We start from the raw sequence: 26441 nt of genomic DNA, 5'->3' as shown, positions 1-26441 counted from the left end.
TACCAGAAAATGTGGATTCCTTTTTTTTTTTGAGACAGAGTCTCCCTATGTCTCCCAGGCTAGAGTGCAGTGGTGCGATCTCGGCTCACTGCAACCTCGGCTCACTGCAACCTCCACCTCCTGGGTTCAAGTGATGCTCGTGCCTCAGCTTCCTGAGTAGCTGGGATTACAGGCATGTGCCACCATGCCTGGGTACTTGCCGTATTTTTAGTAGGGATGGGGTTTTGCCATGTTGCCCAGGCTGGTCTCCAACTCCTGGCCTTAAGTGATCCACCTGCCTCAGCCTCCCAAAATGCCAGGATTACAGGTGTGAGCCACTGTGCCCGGCCCAGAAAATGTGGATTCATATCTTATGCTTCTTGCTCTCAGGGAAGGGAATTCTCCACCCACTGTTGAACTCCACTTTCACCGAGAATCCTCTGCGCACCCAGCACGGTGCCGTGCAGACCCTGCCTCCACGCGGGGGTGTGCACACCCGCTTCTCCATAGTCATGCACGACTGCAGCTGTCCTTTATCCGGTGCTGATTGGTGCCTGACCCTGAACTGAGTGTTGTATGTGTTCCAATTAATTCTCAGAATACACTCATGGGGTGGAGGTCATTATTCCCCTTTCCTCTCCGAAGAAACTGAGGTTCAGTGTTGTTAAGAAGCGTGCCCAGGGAGGGCCACAAAGCTGAGAGAGTGGGGATTGACCTTACATTGGCCTCAATGCCAGCCCTTTGCTCTCCCTGCTGTGTCTCTGGCCTGCCTCCAGGTCCAGTGGGACTGCTGTGAGGTGACCCTGGTGTCACATGGGTACACTGTGGTTGTAATGAACCTCATGGGGACAGCACTGAGCCAAAAGTGAGAAAGTAAAACCCTCCTAGCACTTTCTTTTTTTTCAGACAGCATCTAGCTCTGTCGCTCAGGCTGGAGTGCAGTGGCGTGATCGTGGCTCACTGCAGCCTCAACCTCCTGGACTCAGGTGATCCTCCCACCTCAGCCTCCTGAGCAGCTGGGACTACAGGCTTGTGCCACCACATGGGCTAATTTTTTTTTTTTTTTTGAGACGGAGTCTTGCTCTGTCGCCCAGGCTGGAGTGCAGTGGTGCGATCTTGGCTCACTGCAGGCTCTGCCTCCCGGGTTCATGCCATTCTCCTGCCTCAGCCTCCAGAGTAGCTGGGACTACAGGCGCCCGCCACCACGCCTGGCTAATTTTTTTTTGTATTTTTAGTAGAGACAGGGTTTCACCGTGTTCGCCAGGATGGTCTTGGTCTCCTGACCTTGTGATCCACCTGCCTCGGCCTCCCAAAGTGCTGGGATTACAGGCGTGAGCCACCACACCCAGGCCACACCAGCTAATTTTTAAAATTTTTTTGGTAGAGATGGGGTCTCCCTATGTTGCCCAGGCTGGTATCACACTCTTGGTCTCAAGTGATCCTCTCACCTCCCAATGTGTTGGAATTACAAGCATGAGCCACTGCGCCTGGCCCCTAGCTCTCTTTTTAATACTGCTGTTCTTTCATTGAAAACACAGTACCTGCATGTAGAAAAAAATCAATCAGGACAGAATGAAAAGCAAGAATCATTCCCACGTGGACCCCCAGTGCCCATCCTGAGATACAGCTACCTTTTAAGTTCCTTGACTCAGAAATGTTTCATGTGAGCCACAGTCATGCCAGGTCGACCCCTTCCCTCCCATCCACACTGGCACTTGGCTTTCCTGGTGCTTCTCTTTACGTTTTTTTTTTTTAGACAGAGTTTTTGCTCTATTGCCCAGGCTAGAGTGCAATGATGCAATCTCAGCTCACTGCAACCTCTGCCTCCTGGGTTCAAGCGATTCTCTTTCCTCAGGTTCCTGAGTAGCTGGGATTACAGGTGCCTGCCACCATGCCCGGCTAATTTTTGTATCTTTAGAAGAGATGACATTTCACCATGTTGGCCAGGCTGGTCTCAAACTCTTGACCTCAGGTGATCCACCCACCTTAGCCTCCCAAAGTGCTAGGATTACAGGCGTGAGCCACGGCGCCCGGCCTCTTTACGTTCTTATCAGCATCCTATGGAGTCAAACTTCCCTTCCTCTTTCATCAGCTCCTTGGAAGGAACGCAGTGGCTGGCCTGAACCAGGTGAATAACCAAGGGCTGACCCCGCTGCACCTGGCCTGCCAGCTGGGGAAGCAGGAGATGGTCCGCGTGCTGCTGCTGTGCAATGCTCGGTGCAACATCATGGGCCCCAACGGCTACCCCATCCACTCGGCCATGAAGTTCTCTCAGAAGGGGTAAGACCTCCTCCCCTCCCCATCTGCTGGTCTGCTGGGCTCCAGCCCTCCTGTCACCTGTCCCGTGCCTGAGGCAAGCAGTGTCCACCATAGATCTTAGCATCTCCAGCCTCAGAGCAGAGGCCCCGGGTTCACAAGCCTCATTAGGCCCCGCCTGGCCCAAAGAAGGTGCTCCATCATTGTATCATGGGTAGGAATCTCAGTTCACAAGTTCAGCTGTGCAAGGAGGAGACTTTAAAATTTTGCTGGCTGGGCATGGTGTCTCACGCCTGTAATCCCAACACTTTGGGAGGCTGAGGTGGGCAGATCACCTGAGGTCGGGAGTTCGAGACCAGCCTGACCAACATGAAGAAACCCCATCTCTACTAAAAAATACAAAATTAGCTGGGCGTGGTGACACATGCCTGTAATCCCAGCTACTCGGAAGGCTGAGGCAGGAGAATCGGTTGAACCCGGGAGGCGGAGGTTGCAGTGAGCCGAGATCGCACCGTTGCACTCCAGCCTGGGCAATAAGAGCGAAACTGTCTCAAAAAATAAATAAATAAATAAAAATAAATTTCTATAATGTACCTTAATTCCTAGGAGTGAATCTCCCTCTATAAAACTGGAGACAACCAATCTTAGCCCTCTTTGGGGTCTCCTCTTTCCAGCTCCCCTCCAGGTGGTGCTCCAGTTCTGGAGTCTGATGCAACCCCAAGGCCCACCTGGCCCCTCCTCTAACCCAGCCCAGCCTGATCTGAACAGCCCCCCTGATGGCTTCAGTGTTCCTTGGTTTCTTGTGTGCCCAGCTCAAAGCCTGGGAAATGCTTGGTAAGGTGGCCGAGCGCCCGTCCACCTAGATGCCTCTTTCCTTTCTGGCTGGTGGCACGTTGGGAGGCAGGTACAGGCTCATGTTTTGGGAGCCTGGGAACCCGTGGTGTCAGGAAAATTATTTTCAAAGGGGTAGGGGATGAGATAAAAAGATAAATGAATATCTCAAATCTTAAAATACTATCTAGGCCAGGCGCGGTGGCTCACGCCTGTAATCCCAGCAGTTTGGGAGGCCAAGGTGGGTGGATCACCTGAAGTCAGGAGTTTCGAGACCAGCCTGACCAATATGGTGAAACCCTGTCTCTACTAAAAATACAAAAATTAGCCAGGTGTGGTGGTGTGTGCCTGTAGTCCCAGCTACTCAGGAGGCTGAGACAGGAGAATTGTTTGAAACTGGGAGGCAGAGGTTGCAGTGATTCGAGATTGTGCCACAGCACTCCAGCCAGGGCGACAGAACAAGACTCCATCTCAAGAAAAAAAATACTATCTAACAGGAACAACATCTAGAATGAATGAATGAGCCAATGAGTCCTTCGATCCTGGCACTGTGCTAAAGCACCAGCCTCACCGAAATGAATAAGCCACTCCAGGACAGGAGACACCCCAGCCACCCAGAACCTCATAGCGCAGTGCCAGACAAGCAGTGAGAAGGCATGGGCGGGCAGCACTCAGGCAGGGAGGCTGGCACTTGTGCCTGTCCTCAGGTTGTTCCTTCCTCTGGGAGCTGCATCCACCTTGCTAGCCCCATGGGGCATTGCTAGCCCTTCTAAGGGCTGGACCAAGCCTGGACAAACCCTCCTTTCCTTGAATCTCCCAAGCACAGCCAGAATGAGCTAGAGCTTTCAGAAATACTTGACCAAACAGAGAAGATACCAACACCCCCAGCCCCGCAGTCAGGTTCCCCATTTGCAGGTTGTGACCTGAGTGGACACCAGGTGACGGGTGATGCTCTTCTCTACCCAAAGGGCTGGCACATGGCCCCACCCTTGCTTGTCTCCAGCCACCCTGAGCTGTACTGGGCAGGAGCTGTAATTGACCAATTTCCTCTCTCTTCAAACAACCTCAGCCCTCACCGGTCCCTCTGTCCCCACACAGGCCATCCTGGGTGGGTCCAGCGTCCCATCACATAAGAGGATCTTTGCACAGAAGACAGAGGAAGAGGCTCCTACCTTGAGTGGAGCAGGGAGATCCCTTATCGACATGGCAGCCAGCACAGCCCTCCTCCAAGAATCGCACAGCCTCAGTGTTACTGACAAATGGTTCCCTCACAGCTCAGACTAGGAGCTCCCTTGCTGTTTTTCTTTTTCTTTTCTTTTCTTTGTTTTGTTTTTGAGACAGAGTTTCACTCTGTCACCCAGGCTGGGGTGCAATGAATGGCATGATCTTGGCTCACTGCAACCTCTGCCTCCCAGGTTCAACTGATTCTCCTGCCTCAGCCTCCCAAGGAGCTGGGATTACAGGTGTGCGCCACTATGCCCAGGTAATTTTTGTATTTTTAGTAGAGATGGGGTTTCATCATGTTGACCAGGCTAGTCTTGAACTCCTGACCTCAGGTGATCTGCCTGCCTCGCCCTCCCAACATGCTGGGATTACAGGCGTGAGCCACCGTGCCTGGCCACCTCTGCTGTTTTTCAATGCAGCTGACCTTTCCCACAAAGCTGGGTTTGTGCCTGCGGTTCTCAGATGGTTAAGCCCCTGCTGAAGAAGGGAAACAGATAATCCCAGACAGTGAGATGGAGGCTGAGACTGAGGATGCCTGGGGGCTGCACTAGGAGCTCAGAGATGGCATCAGGCAGCTGGAGTTCAGGGAAGGTTTGGGGGCAGCAGAGCCCGAGCCAAGCCATGGACACTAGCCGGAGCTGGCCACTCGGGTGAAGACTTGGGGGGCTCCAGAGGGCCCAGGGAAAGAAGCTGGGCCTGACTCCATGTGCCTAGTGCTGAGCACCAAGCCCTGGCATAAGGGCTGTAGGGAGCTGGGCAGCATAAATCCTGGGCCTGTGCTGGGCACCCCTAATAATAGAGAAGAGCAGCTGAACACTAACGCTGTCCCAGCCACCGGCTTAGCCTTCATATGGGCTATTTCACTATAGCCCAGAGAGCTGATGTATTTTATTCCCCGTTTAAAGCTGAGGGCCAAGTGTGGTGGCTCATGCCTCTAATCCCAGCACTTTGGGAGGCTGAGGCAGGAGGATCGCTTGAGCCTAGGAGTTTGAGGCTACAGTGAGCTATGATCATGCCATTGCCCTCCAGCCTGGGTGACAAAGGGATATCCTGTCTCAAACAAACAAACAAAAAACAGATGAGGAAACCAAGGCTTAGAGAGATTAAGTAATTTGCTCAAAGTCAGGCAGTCAGTAAGTGCCAGACCTGGGAATTAAACCCATGTGGGCTGTCCTAGTAATTGCCCCCCCCCAAAAAAAAAAAAGCTTTATTGAGATATAGTTCCTATTCCATACAATCCACCTATTGAAAGTATACAATGATTCTGATATATTATGTTGGTTTTTTCAACTGTGGTAAATTATATATAACATAAAATTTGCCATTTTAACCACTTTTGTTTTTTGTTTTTGAGACAGAGTTTCGCTCTCGTTGCTCAGGCTGGAGTGCAATGGCGCGATCTCGGCTTACCGTTACCTCCACCTCCCGGGTTCAAGTGATTCTCCTGCCTCAGCCTCCCGAATAGTAGCTGGGATTACAGGCATGCACCACCATGCCCAGTTAATTTTGTATTTTTTAGTAGAGACAGGGTTTCTCCATGTTGGTCAGGCTGGTCTCGAATTCCCGAGCTCAGGTGATCCACCCACCTCGGCCTCCCAAAGTGCTGGGATTACAGGCGTGAGCCACCACGCCCGGCCCATTTTAACCACTTTTAAGTGTACAATTCGGTGGTTTTAATCACATTTACAATGTTGTCCAACCATCACCCCTTTCTAAAACTTTTCTTATCACCTCAAACAGAAACTGTAACCATTAATAACTCCCGATTCTCCCCTCCCCACAGCCCCTGATAAGTCCCATATCCTGTCTGTCTCTCAGAACTTGCCTGTTCTAGAACCTCGTATCAGTGAAATCATACAGCGTTTGTCCTTTTGTGCCTGGCTTATTTCACTTAGCATGATGTCTTCAAGGTTCATCCATGTTGTAGCACGTATCAGAATTTCCTTTCTTTTTAAGGCAGAATACTATTTTCTTTATCCATTCAGTCCTTCACTGATAGACGCCTGGGTTGTTTCCACCTTTTGTCTGTTGTGAAGAAGGCTGCTGTGTACATGGGTCTGCAAATGTCCATTCAAGTCCCTGCATTCCGTCCTTTGGTACTTCCGACCTCAGGTAATCCGCCTGCCTCAGCCTCCCAAAGTGTTGGGATTACAGGCGTGAGCCACCGCGCCCAGCCAGAAAAATTTTAAAGTCTCCTCCTTGCACAGCTGAACTTGTGAACCGAGATTCCTACCCATGATACAATGATGGAGCACTTTCTTCGGGCCAGGCGGGGCCTAATGAGGCTTGTGAACCCGGGGCCTCTGCTCTGAGGCTGGAGATGCTAAGATCTCTGGTGGACACTGCTTGCCTCAAGCACCGAGTAGAAAGCAATTGTGCTCTTTCCCACTCTGTCATACTGCTTCCTATAGCATGCAGGTCACTGTGTGACTCACTGACAGTGTGGTAAGGAGGTGGAGGGTGGCTGTGTGCCAGGCACAGAACTGGGCTCTGAAATGCCTGGTCTTTCTTACACCCCATCCACTCCTCTCAGCACTCTCTCCATGTTGCTCAGCTTCTGGAGGCCACCAGTGAGAAAGCTGGGGCTTGACTTCAAGCCCATCTGACTCTAAAGCCAGCACCAGGGAGGGTGATCATTGCTGGTGGCAGCATCAGGAAGGCTTCCTGGAGGAGGGGGTTAGTTGTGCCTTGAGGGGCTCAGTACAGCCTTAACCATGGTGAGTGTGCTGGTTGGGTTTGCTGAACTTTGTTTGCAGTGATGCTCTCTGTAAGCAGTAGATGAAGCTCCAAGTCCTGGCTTCATCCCACGCCACGCAGACCCTAGCTTCCGCTCACCAACCAGGGCCCCTCTCTCACCAGGTGTGCGGAGATGATCATCAGCATGGACAGCAGCCAGATCCACAGCAAAGACCCCCGTTACGGAGCCAGCCCCCTCCACTGGGCCAAGAACGCAGAGGTGAGTGGATCCTGAGGTGGGTGGGTGGGGCAGGGGGCCGGGCCCCACAGATCCTCAGGGCCCTCAGGAAGCAGGTTCCCAAGAGGACCCTGAGGCCTGCACTTGGGGGCTGACCTTGCAGTGGGTTTGCAGGCAGAGAAGTCCATGAAGAGCTGGGATCCTGGCAGGGCTCTGCTGCTCTCTGGCTGGGCGGGGGGATCCGCCCTGTTCCTCAGTTTCCTCATCCATGAATTCTGCTTTGGAGATGTGGTGAAGTCGGCAAGGCAGTGTGTGACAAAACTCGGCACAAATTGTAAAGTGCTTCCCAAATAGAAGGTGGCGTGATGATGATTGTATTATTAGTCAGGATTCTCTAGAGGGCCAGAACTAACAGGAGATATATATAGAGAGAGAGGGGGGTTTATTTTTTTATTTTATTTTTTTTGAGACGGAGTCTCGCTCTGTCGCCCAGGCTGGAGTGCAGTGGCACAATCTTGGCTCACTGCAAGCTCTGCCTCCCAGGTTCATGCCATTCTCCTGCCTCAGCCTCCCGAGTAGCTGGGACTACACGCACCCGCCACCACACCCGGCTAATTTTTTGGTATTTTTAGTAGAGACGGGGTTTCACCGTGTTAGCCAGGATGGTCTCGATCTCCTGACCTCGTCATCCGCCTGCCTTGGCCTCCCAAAGTGCTGGGGTTACAGGCCTGAGCCACCGTGCCTGGCCTAAAGGGGGGTTTATTAAGGAGCATTAACTCACACGATCACAAGGTCCCACAATAGGCCATCGCAAGCTGAGGAGCAAGGAAGCCAGTCCAAGTCCCAGAGCTGAAGGACTTGGAGTCCGATGTTTGAGGGCAGGAAGCATCCAGCACGGGAGAAAGATGTAGGCTGGGAGGCTAAGCCAGTCTAGCCTTTTCACATTTTTTCTGCCTGCTTTATATTCTGGCCGTGCTGGCAGCTGATTAGATGGTGCCCACCCAGATTAAGGGTAGGTCTGCGTTCCCCTACTGACTCAAATGTTAATCTCCGTTAGCAGCACCCTCTCAGACACACCCGGGGTCAATACTTTACAACCTTCAATCCAATCAAGTTGACACTCATTATTAACCATCAAGATGATGATGATGATGATCGATGATGATGGTGGTGGTGGTGGTGCTGGGCCTAGCTGCACACACAGGGAGCCTGGCTGGGCATCTCCTCTGAGTTCTTCCCCTAAGCTAAGCTCTGTCCTCCTGGGAGGATGGAGGCCTCTGGTCTCATCACCAGGAAGCACAGCTTGACAGGGAATGGGATGCCCCAGAGTTCATGGCCTACTTCTCAATATGATGGGCCAGGAGGGAGGGCACTGCCAGCCTCAGGGGTACCTCTGCATTCCAGGAGCTGGACACCAAGTCAGGCCCTTCCGTGTAGGTTTGGTCACTCATTGTCATCACATGCTGTGAGGTGGGGACTTGCATTCCCATCTTCACAGAAGCCTTGAAGTGCACATGGCTACAGTGACCTGTCCAAGCGCAGGCAGCTGGGATGAGTGAAGCTGGGCTTTGGGCTCAGGTCTGTGACTCCAAAGCCAGGCTCCCCTCCCTGGTCCTAAGGCTCTCCCAGGGATGTGCATTGCCAAGGCCCAGTGAGAGGTGATACCTTTGCAGGGTTCCAGGGAGGGATGCAGGGAGCGGGGTGCTTCAGGACAGGCCCCAGAGGAGCCTTTGCAAGGAGAGTGGGTTCTGTTGGCGCTAGGAAAGGACCAGAAGCCTCTTAAAACAGTCAGCACATCTTTGGCTTTTTGTCCCTAGTCTTGGGATGCTGATGGGATGGGAGGCAGTCTAGGCCCCCCTAGAACTGGGGCCTGCCCCTGGAATCCTCTTGCTAGTGCTTTCCAACATCCCAGTACCTGTAGGCCTCTCAGAGCAGAAGTGGCAGTGCCCACGTGTCCCGGGGTATGGCAGCTCCCTGAGTGCCTGTGCTGACTCAGCCTGACCGTCTCCCACAGATGGCCCGCATGCTGCTGAAACGGGGCTGCAACGTGAACAGCACCAGCTCTGCGGGGAACACAGCCCTGCACGTGGCGGTGATGCGCAACCGCTTCGACTGCGCCATAGTGCTGCTGACCCACGGGGCCAACGCGGATGCCCGCGGAGAGCACGGCAACACCCCACTGCACCTGGCCATGTCGGTGAGCCCGGGACCGCGTGTCCTGCCCTGTGGGGCCCCGGTGGGAATGCAGGAGGGCTGTCCGGACTGGAGCCCTCCTCCTCACTGTCTCCCTCCTATCCTCAGCTGCTCCAAATCATCTTCCCACCCAAAGCTCAGTTCAGACCCTGACTCCTCCCTCAGGAAGCCTTCCAAGTCCCCCTCTCAGCCCAAAATAACGCCACCTCCTGTGTGCTTTGGTACCTTTTCCACCTGTGCCCCCATTTGGCACTTGCATGGCACGAGAGGGAAAAATGACAGCTCTGGCCATAGACTGGCCCTGAGCAAGCCATGTCACCTGTCAGCCTCGATTTCCTCATCTGGAAAATGGTGGTGTCAATACTTATCTGGAATAGTTGTGGAAAAGTTATGGTGGACACTTGGTCACCCTCTACAGAATGTCTAAGTGACACATGCAGTACCTGGCCCGAGTGAGCATCCTGCTTCCCTTCACTGGTCCGCGTGTTGCTCTCATCTTCCCTGGGAGGCTGTAAGATCCTGGCAGGCAAAGCCTGAGTGTGCAGCCCAGCAGCCTGTGGCAGGTGCCGGGCATATTCATTGGTTTATTATAGAACACAGTTCCTGCCCTCAAAGCCCTTACTGTCTGGTTAGACAACTAGAGTATGAACATATTAAACCTAGCAGAGGAGGACGTTACTGTGTTACAGACATATGTGTGTGCACGTATTCTTTTTTGTCGAGATGGAGTCTCGCACTGTCACCCAGGCTGGAGTGCAGTGGCATGATCTTGGCTCACCACAACCTCCGCCTCCCAGGTTCAAGCGATTCTCCTGCCTCAGCCTCCCAAGTAGCTGGGACTACAGGCATGCGCCACCATGCCCAGCTAATTTTTGTATTTTTAGTAGAGACGGGGTTTCACCATGTTGGCCAGGCTGGTCTCGAACTCCTGTGTTGGCCAGGCTGGTCTCGAACTCCTGACCTCATGATCCACCCACCTTGGCACCCCAAAGTGCTGGGATTACAGGCGTGAGCCACCGCGCCCCACCGTGTGCACGTTTTCTATAGCAATACCGTATGTACAGAAGTCTGTTTACTGAGTCTCAGTGACAGAACATGAGAGACCCCCGGGACTCTAAAAGAAGCCGATTCAGGACACATTCAGGGACATCCTGTTTTATACCAAAGGTCAAAACTTGGAAGAGATGTTGTTGCCCAAAAGGCTGAAACTATAAATAGTTTCATTTTTGAGACTGTGGACATTTTTAGCACTGGGTGGGCCCTTGGAATGATCTAACTCAGCAGTTCTCAAGTTTTTTGGCCTATTTGATCCCTTTATACTCTGAAAAATTATTGGGGATCACAAAGATTTTTTAATCATCTGGATTTTCTTTATCTATATTTACCATTTTAGAAATTTAAAGTGTGAAATTTTCAAAATATTAATTCATTTAAAAATAACAATAATAAATATATATGCCTACTATGTACCCACAAAAATTAAAATTAAATTTTTTTAAAAAAACTTAAAAAATAACTGGCCAGCTGCAGTGGCTCGTGTACACATGTACTCCCAGCACTTTGGGAGGCCAAGATGGTCAGATCACCTGAGGCCAGGAGTTCGAGACCAGCCTGGCCAACATGGCGAAAGCCCATCTCTACTAAAAATGCAAAATTAGCTGGGTGTGAGACCTCTGAAAGGGTATCACGTGTTCACAGGGGTCCCCAGGTCTTACTTTAAGAACTGCTGATAGACTCTGGTCATCTTCATCCCATCTTCACAGTTTTTGGCATATTCATCAACCACCTTTACAATTATGTACTTAATCACCTCTTCAAATTGGCTTACTTTTATTTATTTATTTTGAGACAGAGTTTCGCTTTTGTTGCCCAGGCTGGAGTGCAATGGCACGATCTTGGCTCACCGCAACCTCTGCCTCCTGGGTTCAAGCGATTCTCCTGCCTCAGCTTTCCGAGTAGCTGGGATTACAGGCATGTGCCACCACACCTGGCTAATTTTGTATTTTTAGTAGAGACGGGGTTTCTCCATGTTGGTCAGGCTGGTCTTGAACTCCTGACCTCAGGTGATCCACCTGCCTCAGCGTCCCAAACTGCTGGGATTACAAGCATGAGCCACCGCGCCCGGCCTGGCTTACTTTTAAACTGACTTAAATTTATTTTGAGAGAAATGTTGCATCACTACCATAAATGGCCATCCATCCATCCAGTGCCAACCATAAAAGGTAACCAATGCAGGGCGCGGTGGCTCACGCCTGTAATCCCAGCATTTTGGGAGGCCGAGGTGGGCGAATCACGAGGTCAGGAGTTCAAGACCAGCCTGGCCAACATGGTGAAACCCTGTCTCTACTAAAAATACAAAAAATTACCTGGGCGTAGTGGCGGGCACCTGTAATCCCAGCTACTCGGGAGGCTGAGGCAGGAGAATTGCTTGAACTCGGGAGGCTGAGGCAGGAGAATTGCTTGAACTCGGGAGGCAGAGGTTGCAGTGAGCTGAGATCACGCCACTGCACTCCAGCCTGGGTGATAGAGTGAGACTCCGTCTCAAGAAAAAACAAAACAAAACAGTAACAACAACAAAAAATCACAGTTAATGCTGAAAACACACACGTATCTGTAGCCATAGAAGTCCTAATAGAATGTGAAGAACTGTTTGGAAGACCCCATTCTAGACCCACAGCTTCATTCTCTAGGCAGGGAAATCGGGTCCCAAGAAGAGGAAGGTGACAAGGCCAGAGCCCACAGTTCCAGGTGGCCAGTGTGTCCTCTGAAACCATGCCATGCTCTGCGCCCCTGCCTGGCCTCCAGGTGTGGAAATGTGTGACGCTCTTCGCGGGGACACTCCCCCGAAGGCTGCCGTTAGGGGCATGTGTGTTCGGTTACCCCTCAGGGATGACACCCTGGACTGGGTGGGCAAGATTTCCTTCCCTGCCCTCACCCACCCTCTCCTTGCTACTCCTGAAAGCCATCAGCAGCTGACCTACTGTGTCCCCATGGCTCCTGGGTCGGGGTCACAGATGCACTGCTTCTTTGGAGGCGGAGGTGGCAGAGCAGGGGCGAGTCACTTCTAGTTTCTGCCTGGGTTCTTACACCCTCCCCTGTGGGTGCTTTTAAGCCTGTTTGTCAGGTCCCCAGCCATAAAATGGCAGACTTTGGACTACCAGATTGACTTGGGTGGGGGTGAGGAGGGTTCCAGTGTCTCCCCGTGCTGAGGAGAGGCCCTCTAGGTGAGTTGACAGGTTGGGGCCGGCAGCCAGGGGCCCCTTTGTTCTTCACTTCCCCGGCGGTTGCACGTCTTACCCTCTCTCCATCTCCAACAGAAAGACAACGTGGAGATGATCAAGGCCCTCATCGTGTTTGGAGCAGAAGTGGACACCCCGAATGACTCTGGGGAGACTCCTACATTCCTAGCCTCCAAAATCGGCAGACGTATGTGCTCTGCACTCTGGGGCCGGAGTGGGGTGAGGGTTGGGTGGATACAGGGACTGAGGAGGAGGGAAGTCCCAGGCATCAGGCGCCAGCATCCTGTGCTGACCCGCCCTGCTCAGAGCTGCCAGGAGCACCTCGTACTCAGAGAGGGGGCTTCCTTACCCAAGCACAAGGGCCCTGAGCCGTAGATGCAGGCCCACCACGGGGCTTGCTATACCAGCATCCTCTTCCGTGCTGTGCCCCCCACCTCAGGGTGCTAAGATTCCAATCAGCAGGGGTGGGGACAGGAGAGCTAGCAGCAGCCTTCTTTCCCCACTGTTGGGGAATTCACTGATGGAACCACTGGCTAGAATGACCATAGGGTGCATGCACTACACTGCACGAGCTCTGGGCATGCCTGTGTGGGCAGAGTGCATGGCCATGTGCTGCACGCTCGCACAGTGAGGCTTAGCTTCAGAGCTGGACAGAGCAGATCCTCCTCACCAGAGGCCTGGAGCCTGCTCTGGAGGGTTTCAGCAGCTGTGGGGGTCACTGTGGGCAGGTACCTGATGGCAGCAGTGTGTGTGTGCCAGTGCACACGTGTGTGTCTGCATGCACCGCATCTGTGACCTCCTTTTCAGCAGTCCCATCCATCAAATGGAGTAGGTGCCCCCTGGCTGGCTCATTAGTCCCTTTGGAACCCTGAACTAGCACTTTTAGCATTTTTGAGAATCACTGAATGTGGCCATGGGATTCCCGCTTTCTTGGCTGGAGTCTATAGAAGGAAAGAAGGGGTTCCCACAGGCATCGGGCAGGGTGACACTGACCTCCTCCTCCCATATCCTCCTTCCCTGGCCTTAGGAAGCTGCTTGGGATGTACCAGCCTGGGGGCAGCACTCCCTGTCAGGGTGGGCTGAGGCCTCTGGAGCAGCCCACGTGCCCAGGGCCTGGTAGCTGGGACAGGGGACGGAGTGTGGAAAGGAGGGGCCTCTCCTTTGCATGTTGACATCATTTCTGATCCTGTGCGATCTCCCCTTCCCCAAACCATGACAAGTTGTCACCAGGAAGGCGATCTTGACTCTGCTGAGAACCGTGGGGGCCGAATACTGCTTCCCACCCATCCACGGGGTCCCTGCGGAGCAGGGCTCTGCAGCGCCACATCATCCCTTCTCCCTGGAAAGAGCTCAGCCCCCACCGATCAGCCTAAACAACCTAGGTAGGCCTCGCCTCCCAACTCCCTCTTCTCCAGCTGGTTCCCAGTCCCCTGGATCACAGCAGGCCCCACCAAAGCAACAGGATCCCTAGGATGGAAGTCACTAAAGGAAGCCGGGGAGGATGGGGCGGGAGTTGTCAGCCTCTAGGCAGCCAGCAACCCACAGATCCCAGAGGCCTAGGGTGTCCCTGGCTGATGTCCCACGCTCCGTTGCCCCTGAGAGAATGTGTCCTGCACACAGTCTCAGGCCTGGGCGTTTCCAGTGGCACCCATGAGGTGGCTGCTGTCATTGCCCTCCTGTCCCCAGGGCGCTCAGGGTGGGCAGTGAGGAGTGCTGTCGGGGGACTGGGGGCCCGGGCCCTCTGGCTTCACCTGTCCCTCTGGCTTCACCTCTGTCACACTGTTTGAATCTCGGCTGGGCCTGAGACCTGTGTGCCCCCTTCCTGGCCCCATGGTGACTTTCAGACGTTGAATGTGGCCAGGCAGCCAGCATCTGCCCCGGTGCATTCCTTGGTGCCCAGGGAGACATCCCCAGACTAGACGGGACCCTTCTCTGGACTTTCTGTGGGCTGGCCCACTCAGGGACCTCCATTGTTTGGGAGCGGGGTCCCCTGAACAGAGGGCAGCCAGGAGCCAGTCCTTGGTGAGCCAGACTTCACTGTGGAGGCGGCAGCACCTTCAGCCAGGGTAGCCCGACCAAGCCTGGAGCTCTGGAGAGGCACTGTGACCGTGGCTCCTAGTCCTTCTGGCTCCACCTCTCTCTCCCCTCCCAGGAACTCCCCTGCCACCTCCCATCTTTATCTCTCAATTTTGCAGGCAGTCATCCAAGCCAGGCCGGATGGTGGGCCTGGGGTGCGGCGTCAGATGGGTAACGCCCTGGGCCTGGAGAGGCCGCAGAGCCTAGCCATGCGGCATTAGCTCTAGCTCTCACTCCCTAATTTGTCCTTCTTAGCTGCGCACACACCACACGCCACATGCCCCCTCCCCTGCACCCTGTCCCCGGCCTCTCTCGGCCACTCTCCTGCTTCCCTTGTTCACTGTGCAGCCTTGTGCCCTGGGGAGGGGGAGACACCGCTTCGCAGCCCTCGGTTCTGCTTTGCTGCTTCTAGACTCTGCACAGTGGTGGGGGGCTGTCAGAGTTGGGGTCACGCGGGCTGCTGCACCAGGCACCTGGGGACTGGGCTGCTTGTCAGGAGGGGCAGCTAGTCAGTTGGGTGGGCATGGGGCAGGCCTTGGACACAAAGGAAGACATGGACAGAGTGGATGGTGGGCCTGATCCCGGAGGCCACTGGAATTTCCAGACCTGGGATCAGGACGAGGGATGTCTCCTTTCATCCATGGACTTAAACCCTGAGGAACGTCCTGACTCAGCCTTTTGACTAAATGACCTTGGGTGAATTATGGACCCTCTTAGAGCCTCACCTGTCAATAGGGAATAAGAATTCTTAGGCCCCAGGTGGTTATCGCAGCATCGGCTCCGATGCAAGAAGAAGCACTTTGTCTGAAGAGGACACGCAAGGGTATTCATGCCTTGGGGTTTCAAGAGGAAGAGATTGAGGGGAACCTGGGAGCTGGCTAGGCAGGGTGGGGAGCCCTTCCCAGAGCAGTGGTCCCCCCTTTCCACTCCAGCCCATTTCTCTCCTGTGGCCTGTGGCTCAGCTTTCTCCTGGGACAGAGTCCTTCTTGTGGGGAAGGGACAGATGACAGGGGGAGTGGGGGGGTGAGGTCGTGGCCGTGGGTGAGGCACAGCCCAGGTTTGATCTAGGGACCTCTGGGGTAGCAGGGCTTGGGGACCCGCCTGACCACAGCATGCCCTGCTCTGTGCCTCACAGAACTGCAGGATCTCATGCACATCTCGCGGGCCCGGAAGCCAGCATTCATCCTGGGCTCCATGAGGGACGAGAAGCGGACGTAAGTGGATCGAGATCGGGGGCAGAGGGGGGAACGTGTGTGCTTTCCTGCCCCTCACCCACCCCCTGTTGTGGGCTCAGGGCTTTACTCTCTGCACCCTCACAGCCGGCAAAGTGGCTCTGCTCCTAGTCTTATAGTTCTCAGCAGAGACAGAACATGGAGAGCCTGTGTCGCTCGTTCATTAATGCTGGGCGGTGCAGGCTCTGGAGACCAGCCCAGGGTGCCAGGCTTCTTGGACTTGGTGGGGCTGGCTCAGTGTTCTGGCCTCCCTCCCTGATCTCCTTATGGCTAGAAGAGGGGGAGATGCCTAGGTCCCCCCTGGGGAGATCTCAGCAGCTGCTTCCCACTGCTCCTACCGGCTTCCTTAACCACCTCCCTCTGCAGAATAGTGGCGTGGGCTGCCTTCCCCAGCACCTGCTGTATACCTAGTCCCATTGTAAGAGGCGGGCCTGGGTGACAGGATGCAAAGAGAAGACGCCCAGGCCTTGCCCTTCAGGCATAATCCCGGGTGCTTGGACTCAGTGCCAGCTGGCACGGCAAGGTACCAGGACAAATGCGTTTCCAGCCACTGTGCTGTTGCCACCTCCCTTGATTGCTGCAGTTGATTCATTTATTCTTTATTAGTCTCTCATGTTCCTAACAGCCTTCCCAGGGAGGAATCTGTAACCTTGTTTCACAGATGCAGAACCTGAACCCCTGAGAGGTGAAGTGACTTGCTCAAGGTCACACGGAGTGAGTGTCAGGGTGGCAACTCACAGCCGGGTCTTCCGAACCCACGTCCTTTGTGCTACCGCAGGCTCTCTCTGGGTTCTCTGTGGACTCTATACCTAGTGCCAGCCCTCTGCAGGGAAAGCTCTCTTCTCAGAATCAGAGGCAGCTCCACTCCCAGGGCCAGGCAGTGATCGTGCAGCTCCGTGGGTCCTCTCACTTCGCACTCACTTCCATGCCACCCTGTTGTGTGCCCTGGAGGTTCCCCTGCCCCATCAGCATTCCCTCCCCTGTGCCCCCTGCATGCTCTTGCACGCGGGCACACACGCACACACACACACATGCACGCACACGCACCCACATGCACATGCATGCATGCCCACATGCAAACACATGGACATGCACACACATGCACACATGCAAACACATGCATGCACAACACATACACATGCACACACATACACATGCATGCATGCACATGGACACCCACACACATGCACACACACATGCATGTACATACACACACCTGTGCAGGGGCTGAGGTGAGGCAGCTGCACCTGAGGGGGGGACCCACGTTTCCCAAGGGAGGAAAAGCAGATTCCCCAGATTCTGGAGCCTCAGAACCCTGCCTGGAGCGGGGCTGAGGCAAGAGTCAGGAGACCCCTCAGTAGCTCCCCACTTGGGCCTTCCAAGCTACAGAGCCCTGCGCCCTGTGGGTTGATCTCTGTCGCCAGCCCCGCATCTTCGGGAGTTTGCTTTGGCCTCCAGCAACAGTGTAGTCTCCCCTGCCACCTCTAGGCTTGCTGTGGGGCTGGGTACCTGGTCCAGGAAAAGACCCCTAGAGGTGGGACCCAGGCCTCCTCCATTTATCAGCCCTCTTGGGCACCTCATGCATCCCCTTGACACACAGCGCTGCCCAGAGCAGAGGCGGCTTCTGCCCTGGTGGAGCTTCCAGGTCAGCGCAGGAGAGAGTAAAAGAAAGATTGCGAATGGAATGGAAGCAGCCTCCACCAGGAAGCAGGTGGAGCAGCAGGCGGGCTGTGAGGGAGGGTCTCGATGGCATCAGGGCAGGCTTCTCTCAGCTTCATCAAGCTGAGATGGGAAGATGAGAAGATCAGAGGAAGGTTCCAGACTGAACCGACCACAAAGGCATTCCCCCAGGGCATGGCCAATGAGGACAGGCAGGATGTGGGGAGACGTGTCAGGGCGCGCTGGAGAGCATGTGACTCAGGAGGCGGCAGACCTGGGTCCAGGTCCAGTCCGCATCCATATGACTTGGTTCCCATCACCTAACCTCTGAGCTACACTCCCTCCGTCACTCAAAAATATGCACAGAGAGTAGGCACAGTGGCTCCTGCCTGTAGTCCCAGCTACTCGGGAGGATCACTTGAGCTCAGAAGGTTGAGGCTGCCGTGAACTGTGATTGCACCACCACACACCAGCCTGGGTGACAGAGTGAGACCCTGTCTCTATAAATAAATAAATAAATAAGGCCGGGCACGGTGGCTCGTGCCTGTAATCCCAGCACTTTGGGAGGCCGAGACAGGCGGATCACCTGAGGTCAGGAGTTCAAGACCAGCCTGGCCAACATGGAGAAACCCCGTCTCTACTAAAAATACAAAATTAGCTGGGTGTGGTGGCGGGCGCCTGTGATCCCAGCTACTCGGGAGGCTGAGGCAGGAGAATCGCTTGAACCCGGGAGGCAGAGGTTGCAGTGAGCTGAGATCGCGTTATTGCACTCCAGCCTGGGCAACAAGAGTGAAACTCCGTCTCTAAATAAATAAGCACAGGGATGTCAGGGAGGGTCTACCTCAGAGGCGTTTGGGACAATGACATGAGCTAATGCTGGTAGCACCCCTCCCATAGCCCCTGGCATGAACCTCTTCCTTCCTCCCTGCCCCCTCCTCCCCTGCTTCTCCCACCTTGTGTGGAGGCCCTGACACCCTGTCACTGCCCATTCCTGGCCTGGCTGTAGGGTCCCCGCCCCTCCTTCCCCAGCCTTATTTAATTCCAACAGACTTTATCAGGCACCTGCTTTGGATCAGGCCTGATACTGACCAAAATCAGGTGTCCCAAGTTGGGGAGACTGGCCGAGATCCTGCTGGGATGGTGCCTGGTCAGTGATGCCATCCCCTGACCTTTCTTTCCCTTTCTCTGTTGCACTCTCCAGCCCCTGAAATACTAGACATTTGTTCCTTTACTGCCCTCACCCCCACCCTCGCTGTCGTGCATAGGACAGAAGTTCCTCGGGTCCGTCTGGGTCTGTCTGCCAGGACACAGCTGCAGGGGACAAGGGCTATGAGGGTGGATGTAAAGTACTGGGCTGTGGCAGGACCCTCCTCTCTCCCACTGCTGTTCCCACTGCAGCCGCGACCACCTGCTGTGCCTGGATGGAGGAGGAGTGAAAGGCCTCATCATCATCCAGCTCCTCATCGCCATCGAGAAGGCCTCGGGTGTGGCCACCAAGGACCTGTTTGACTGGGTGGCGGGCACCAGCACTGGAGGCATCCTGGCCCTGGCCATTCTGCACAGTGAGGGCGGCCCCCGGGGATGGGGCCAGGCGGGGCTGAGACCTGTGTCCTCAAGGGGCCGAGTTCGTCTTCAGGGCTTTGCAAAAAGAGAGTGGAGGAGTAGAGGAGGGCTATAAGCCCTTTGAGGAGGCAGGGGCGGGGCTGCAGGTGCTGAGGTCCCAGGCTGGAAGGAGAAGGGCTGGGCCCATGGGCTTGGGTTTGGGGATCCCCCACCCTCTGGCCACAGAGGGTAGAGCTGGCTGTGTGAAATTTCGGCATAGGAAGCGTTTCCTATCGATTGCCTTAACCCCTCCTCCCCTCACCCCTGCAAAGCAGGCACCAGGGGCCACACAGCCTGCTGCACATAAGGAATCCCATTCCCAGGGTGCACGCAGCAGGCAGTCTCAGGAATGAGGAGCCACTGAGCCTCAGGATGCCAGAGCCCTCGCCTGCACACTTCATTTTACCGGGAAATTTTACTGGGAAATTAAGTTCCCAGGCGGGGAGGGATGACCTGAAGTCACATAGCTCATCCATGGGGTCGCTGGGCTGGAGCACAGTCCCCTAGACTCCCAGCCTGGCACTTCCCAGGCCACAGGGCACTGTGTAGTCTCCTTTCACTGCCGCTTTGCAAAGGCACCTGGCTTGCTGGACAGATAGCCGGGTGGCCAGTGTTGTGACGGCTCCTCTGTGGAGCTGTCTGAGCTTCTAGGTGCTGACAGGTGGGGAGGGGCACTGCCAGATCAGGGTCCTCAGCTCCCCCCAACCCCCTGGGCATTGTCCTGGGACTCAACATGTCTGACTGGTGCCCCTGCCCCTGTGCTGGTCAGATTCCATTTTCTCCAGAGCACCCCCACATCTGGATCCTGGTCATGCAAAGTCTTGGAGGTGCCAGGGGAGGACTCCCCACCCTAGGGTGGGTATCAGGGCCTGTGGGCCAGGCCTATGTTGGATGCTGGGGATGCAGAGCTGAGCCAGGCATACCCCAGCCTCAGGAGCAGGGGGCTCAGCCAGTCCAGGAGGTGCTGGGGACAGAGTCCCATGGGCGGAGGAGGAGAGTCATCTGTCAAGTTGCCGGGACGTTAGTGTCCACGGCGGTTTATTGACTGGTATTTCATTTCCTTTTGATGATTCTCACCATAGCCCTGCGGGGTGAGCAGATGGGGAACCTGATAACCAGAGAGGATCAGCCAGTGAATTGGGCAGTCAGGACTGGGTCTCCAGCAGTGCGCCCAGCTCTCTCCCCCAGCCTCAGGGTCCCAGCATCCCCTCTCTGGTCTTCCACAGGGTCCAAGGGCGGGCACGAGGTCTGAGCAGGCAGACTGGGCAGAGTCCTAGCTTCTTCTCTAAAAGGGCCATGTCCTTCTTCAGGGACCATTTCTTCCCCATCCGGGGTCTTGAGACTCCCAGGGGCCATGGAGGGGATTTGAGAGGTCTCCTGGCTGATCCTCCGGTGTGGGCAGATAGCCTCTTTTCAGCTACCCTCTGCTTGCTGCCTCACGGGGGAAGTGGGGCAGCTTCTCCTTCCTGGAGGTGCAGCCGGCCCCTTGGCCCTGTCTGTTCTGAAGGCTCAAAGGACAGGGCTATTCCTTGTTTTCTGTGACAAACAAGATGGGTCTAGCTTTTATAAGCTTTTACTCTTGAGGGGCTCTTCTTTAAGGAAAATAATACAAAATCATGAATACAAGATGAGGTGCAGAGCCTTGGGGCTCCTGAAGTGGGGCTTCAGTGGTTTTTGAGTCTCTCCGTTGCCCAGGCTGGAGTGCAGTGGCGGGATCTCGGCTCACTGCAACCTCCGCTCCCGGGTTCAAGCGATTCTCCTGCCTCTCAGCCTCCCGAGTAGCTGGGATTACAGGCGCCCGCCACCACACCTGGCGAATTTTTGTATTTTTAGTAGAGACGGGGTTTCACCATGTTGGGCAGGCTGGTCTCAAACTCCTGACCTCAAGTGATCCACCCGCCTCAGCCTCCCAAAGTGCTGGGATTACAGGCGCGAGCCACCATGTCCAGCCGGAAGGGGGTTTCTCTCTGTCTGTCTGGGAGGTTGCAAAGGAAGGGCCCAGAATGTGGGTTTGCTTAGGCCTCGGTAAACCCGCTTCCTCCTGCCACCTCCTGCGTTCAGGCCCTCTGCAGGCTGTTCTACGGGAGCCCTGCGTGTGGCCGCTGCATCTCCCCGCCTCTGACCCCTTTGTTCCTAGGTAAGTCCATGGCCTACATGCGCGGTATGTACTTTCGCATGAAGGATGAGGTGTTCCGGGGCTCCAGGCCCTACGAGTCGGGGCCCCTGGAGGAGTTCCTGAAGCGGGAGTTTGGGGAGCACACCAAGATGACAGACGTCAGGAAACCCAAGTAAGCCCTGGCGCACTGGGGCCGTGGCAGCAGCTGTGCCCACTGTGGCTGTTCCCTGGGGACAGAGGGCTCCCTGTTCTGCTGAGGGAGGGGGAAGAGCGCCCCACGCTTGAGGGGAGCAGAGGGAACCCCCTTCCCAGGGAGGCAGAGGGCTGGGGTGTGGCTCTCGCTTGGGCATGCAGACACCTGCTGAGCGCAGGAGGGGCGTGGCCTGGTGGGCCTGGCTCTGCCCTGCCTGGCTCTGCCCTGCCCGGCTCTGCCCTGCCCGGCTCTGCCCTGCCCGGCTCTGCCCTGCCCGGCTCTGCCCTGCCTGGCTCTGCCCTGCCCGGCCAGGGGTCTGGGGCTTGCCTGGAGAGAGCCTGGGCCACCCTTCTCTGAGACCACCTGGGCAGAGGCTGGGTTTTTGCTGCCCAGGCAAAAGGAACCCACTGGCCTTTCAAATGACACAGCTAAACATTTTCTCACATTTCAGACAGCACTCGCTCCCAGGATCGGACTACTAGGTTATAATCAGAGGGCTTCAGTCTTGCCTTTAATTTAAGGCCTACAAGACTTGAACTAATTTAAGTCAGACTAAAGGAGAAAGTCACATTTCCAGGAAACATTTGTTTGGGAGGCCCAAATCCTAGGACTAAGCAGTGCATCCCGTTCGGGGCCGGATGAATGGTGTGTTCCAAGAGGAGTGTTTTGAGCATTTCTGAGTGATTTTTTCATATTTTGAAAGTGAGTCTCCCCCAGTCTTAGGGGCCCAGCATCCCCTCTGCGGTCTTCCCTAGGGTCCAAGGCCAGGGACCTTCAATCTTTTTTCCCACTCTGTGGCTTGTCTTTCTGCTCTGTGGTGTTTCCAGGTTTTTGTTTTTTGTTTTGGTTTTGGTTTTGGTGGCCCATGTTCTTAATGAGGTAGATAATATTTATAAATATTTTTCTTCTTGTAGTTTGTGATTTTTTCCTTTCTTTCTTTCTTTTTTTTGAAACAGGGTCTTGCTGTGGGGCCCAGGCTGGAGTATATTGCCGTGAACACGGCTTACTGCAGCCTCGACCTCCTGGGTTCGAGCAGTCCTCCCATCTCAGCCGCCTGAGTGCCTGGGACTACTAGCATGTGCCAACACATGTATTTTTTGTAGAGATGGGGTTTCACCATGTTGCCCAGGCTAGTCTTGAACTCCCGAGCTCAGGCGATCCTCCCGCCTTGGCTTCCCATTACAGGCATCAGCCACCATGCCCAGCCTAGTTTGTGCTTTTTATGTCTCATTCATAAACCCCTTTGCTGCCCCCAAGCAGCACACGATTCTGCTGTGTCAAGCTGGAAGGCTCTCTAGATCTGCCTTTTACATTGAGGTCTTTTATCAACCTGGAATTGATTTTTGTATGAGGGTGAAATCCAAGATCCAATTTAATGTTTTCCACGTGATTGGCCAATTTTTCCCAGCCCCATCTGTGAAGTCTGTCCTTCCCTCCACTTCCTCAGCAGTGGGTCAAGCATCCCTCTGCTCTTGGATCTGCTCCAGGCTGTGTTTGTTCCGCTGGTTGGAAAGCTGTCTCTGTGCCCGGACCACAGAGCATAAAAAACTGCCGCTGTGTGGTGAGTCCTGGTGTCTGGGCAGCAGATCCTCCACCTTGGCCTTCTTCAAAAACATCATGGCTATTCTTGGGGGCAGTAGAGAGAAGTGGATACAAGCATAGACCCTGAAGTTTCTACCTCTTCCCAAAAATAGGAATATGCCAGGCATGGTGGCTCAAGCCTGTAGTCCCAGCTCTTTGGGAGGCTGAGGCAGGAGGATCACTTGAGGCCAGGAGGTCGAGACCAGCCTGGGCAACATAGTGAGACCCTCATCTCTACAAAAAATTTAAAACTAACAATTAGCTGGGCATGGTGGCACTACGGCTGTAGTCCCAGCTAATTGAGAGGCTGAGGTGGGAGGATCACTTGAGCCCCGGAGGCTGAGGCTGCAGTGGGCTGTGATCCCATCACTGCACTCCAGCCTGGGCAATAGAGTGAGACCCTGTCTTAAGACAAAAAAAAAAAAAAAACCACAAACTATAAAAAGAAAAAATATTTATAAATTCTACTCCATTAAGAACATGGGTCCATCCAAATGAATAAATAAAACAAAAACACCATAAAGGGAGTAAAAAGACAAGCCACAGAGTGGGAGAAAAGATTTCAAATCCATACATCCATCAAAGGACTCATTTTCAAAATATGAAAAGATCATTCAGAAATGCTCAAAATAGTAACCACCATTTTACTTTCTCTTCCTATGAGTTTAACTGCTCCAGGTACTGTTAAGTAAAATTTTTAGGGGATAATTGATTTGGACCAGGATTCTGTACCAGGCCCAACAGACGAAACCAATATGGAGTCATTCATGCCAAGTGAACCTAGTTAGCTTAGGCATATACCCATGTAACAAATAGCTGAGTTCTGGTTAGCTACAACAGCTGAGCTTTAATCAATCATAGATGGCCACCTGATTCAAACAAGGCAAACCAATTAAGCTCCACACCTCACTTTGGTTTTCAGCCCATCAACACTGCCTGACCACGTTGCAGGCCAGAGTTCTTTGAACCTATTCTGGTTTTGTGGCCGGCCTGACTCTCAGTTCATCAATAAAAGCCAATTAACATCTTTAAATTTGTTGCAATTTTATCTTTGACCGTACCTTATGTAAGTGGAATCATACAGTATTTGTCTTTTTGTGACTGGCTTATTTCTTTCTTTTTTTTTTTTTTTTTGAGATGGAGTCTTGCTCTATCACCCAGGCTGGAGTGCAGTGGCGCGATCTCGGGTCACTGCAATTTCTGCTTCCCAGGTTCAAGTGATTCTCCTGCCTCAGCCTCCGGAGTAGCTGGGATTATAGGCGTGCACCACCATGCCCGGCTAATTTTTTGTATTTTAGTAGAGACAGGGTTTCACCATGTTGGCCAGGCCAGTCTCGAACTCCTAACCTTGTGATCCACCCACCTCGGCCTCCCAAAGTGCTGGGATTACAGGGGTGAGCCACCGTGCCCGGCCATGACTGGCTTATTTCACCTGGCATCCAGGTTGTAGTGTGTGTCAGAATTTCCTTCCTTTTTAAGGCTGAAAAACTCCATTGTCTGTTGGATACACGTTTTGCTTCTCCATTCATCCATTGATGGATATTTTAGTTGTAAATTGACTGCTGTCAATGTCGGATGTGCAAATACCTGTTTGAGGCCTACTCTCTCTTACTGGTGCCTTCTCTAGAGAGAATTCTGATGGGTTCAGTTTGATCATATTTTGTTTAAGATTTTTGGCCAGGCGTGGTGGCTCACGCTTGTAATCCCAGCACTTTGGGAGGCCGAGGTGGGTGGATCACGAGGTCAGGAGATCAAGACCACAGTGAAACCCCGTCACTACTAAAAATATAAAAAATTAGCCGGGCGTGGTGTCAGGTGCCTGTAGTCCCAGCTACTCGGAGAGGCTGAGGCAGGAGAATGGCGTGAACCCGGGAGGCAGATCTTGCAGTGAGCCGAGATTGCACCACTGTACTACAGCCTGGGCAACAGAGTGAGACTCCGTCTCAAAAAAAAGATTTTTGTGTCCACGCTCATGGGCGAACTTGACCTGTTTTTTCCTATTTTGGGTTTTGAGGAAATATTTCCTCTTTTTATTTTTTTTGGAAGAGTTAGTATAATAGTGACTTTATTTTGAATTTATGGTAGAACTTGATAGTAAATTCTTCTAGGCCTGGAGTTTGCTTGGTGGGAGGATTTTTGATGATGGAATTAATTTCTATAGTGGTTTTAAGACTGACTACTTGGGGTTTCTAAATACCTTTTTGAGTTAGTTTTGGTTAAGTGAGGTTTTTCTAGGAATGTGTCCATTTCATCTAAATCTTTAAGCTTATTGGCTTAGAGTTGTTCAAAATTTTTTTTTTTTTTTTTTTTTTTTTTTTTGAGACGGAGTTTCACTCTTGTCGCCCAGGCTGGAGTGCAATGATGTGATCTCGCCTCACTGCAACCTCTGCCTCCTGGGTTCAAGCAATTCTCCTGCTTCAGCCTCCCAAGTAGCTGGGATTACAGGCATGCGCCACCACACCTAATTTTTGTATTATTAGTAGAGACGGGGTTTCCCCATGTTGGCCAGGCTGGTCTCGAACTCCTGACCTCAGGTGATCCACCTGCCTCGGCCTCCCAAAGTGCTGAGATTACAGACATGAGTCACCGTGCCCAGCCGATTCTCCTTTTTCTAATGTCTGCAGTGTGTGTTGGTGCGGCCCCCTTTTCTTTCCTGATTTTGATAACAGATAACAGCCATGTTTTATCAGTCTTGCAACAGGTTTTTCCATTGGATTAGCCTTTCAAAAAAACCAACTTTTGCTGAATTGTGCTCCCAAGGTTGGACCAATCTGACACTCCTCCAGCACTGCCGGAGAGAGCCTGTTTTGCGGGGATGGTGGGGGGAGAAGCCCACCTATCCCGAATAGAGGTTGGAGTGGGCACTCTGCTATCCAAGGCCCTGGGGTGTGAATGGTGGGGAAGGGGAAAGGTGGATGGGCGGGTGGCTCAGCGGTCCTCCTGCCTCATTTCTCTCCAGGGTGATGCTGACAGGGACACTGTCTGACCGGCAGCCGGCTGAACTCCACCTCTTCCGGAACTACGATGCTCCAGAAACTGTCCGGGAGCCTCGTTTCAACCAGAACGTTACCCTCAGGCCTCCAGCTCAGCCCTCAGGTTTAAACCATGTTTGATGCATCCATGGGAAGCTACTGGCCCGAGAGGCTGCAGGGTGGTGGGTGGGAGTCGTGCACTTGCCATCAGGCACCCTCACCGTGCCACCAGCCCACCCGCTGCACTGGTCTTTATTGGCTGAGGACAGGGATTGCGGGGGAGCTGTCAGGCCCCTGGCAGGTTAGAAAAGTCCCTGGAAAGTCCTCAGCTGTACCTGCCTTCCACCAGGACGAACTAGCCAGACAGTGTGGCC

General features: G+C 53.7%; 1 protein-coding gene across 20 annotated transcripts in view; it reads left to right on the top strand.

The window, feature by feature from the left end:
* The window catches only part of PLA2G6 (phospholipase A2 group VI), a 72426-nt gene that overhangs the window by 41665 nt on the left and 4320 nt on the right, over window positions 1–26441 (top strand). For 10 of the 20 annotated variants that reach the window (XM_063704742.1, XM_063704738.1, XM_063704736.1 and 7 more), the window contains 8 exons: window positions 2072–2259; window positions 7150–7246; window positions 9219–9401; window positions 12715–12823; window positions 15848–15926; window positions 19002–19165; window positions 21343–21493; window positions 26055–26191. In XM_063704742.1, the coding sequence (XP_063560812.1) occupies window positions 2072–2259; window positions 7150–7246; window positions 9219–9401; window positions 12715–12823; window positions 15848–15926; window positions 19002–19165; window positions 21343–21493; window positions 26055–26191 (1108 nt within the window). Of the gene's footprint in view, window positions 1–2071; window positions 2260–7149; window positions 7247–9218; window positions 9402–12714; window positions 12824–13856; window positions 14019–15847; window positions 15927–19001; window positions 19166–21342; window positions 21494–26054; window positions 26192–26441 lie in introns of all 20 variants that reach the window. The other 10 variants (XM_019018251.4, XM_019018254.4, XM_019018252.4 and 7 more) reach the window with 2 other exon arrangements.

Source organism: Gorilla gorilla, chromosome 23 (assembly GCF_029281585.2).
Source record: "Gorilla gorilla gorilla isolate KB3781 chromosome 23, NHGRI_mGorGor1-v2.1_pri, whole genome shotgun sequence".
In the NCBI taxonomy this organism is placed as follows: domain Eukaryota; kingdom Metazoa; phylum Chordata; class Mammalia; order Primates; family Hominidae; genus Gorilla; species Gorilla gorilla.
This window is presented reverse-complemented; position numbering and strand designations above follow the sequence as displayed.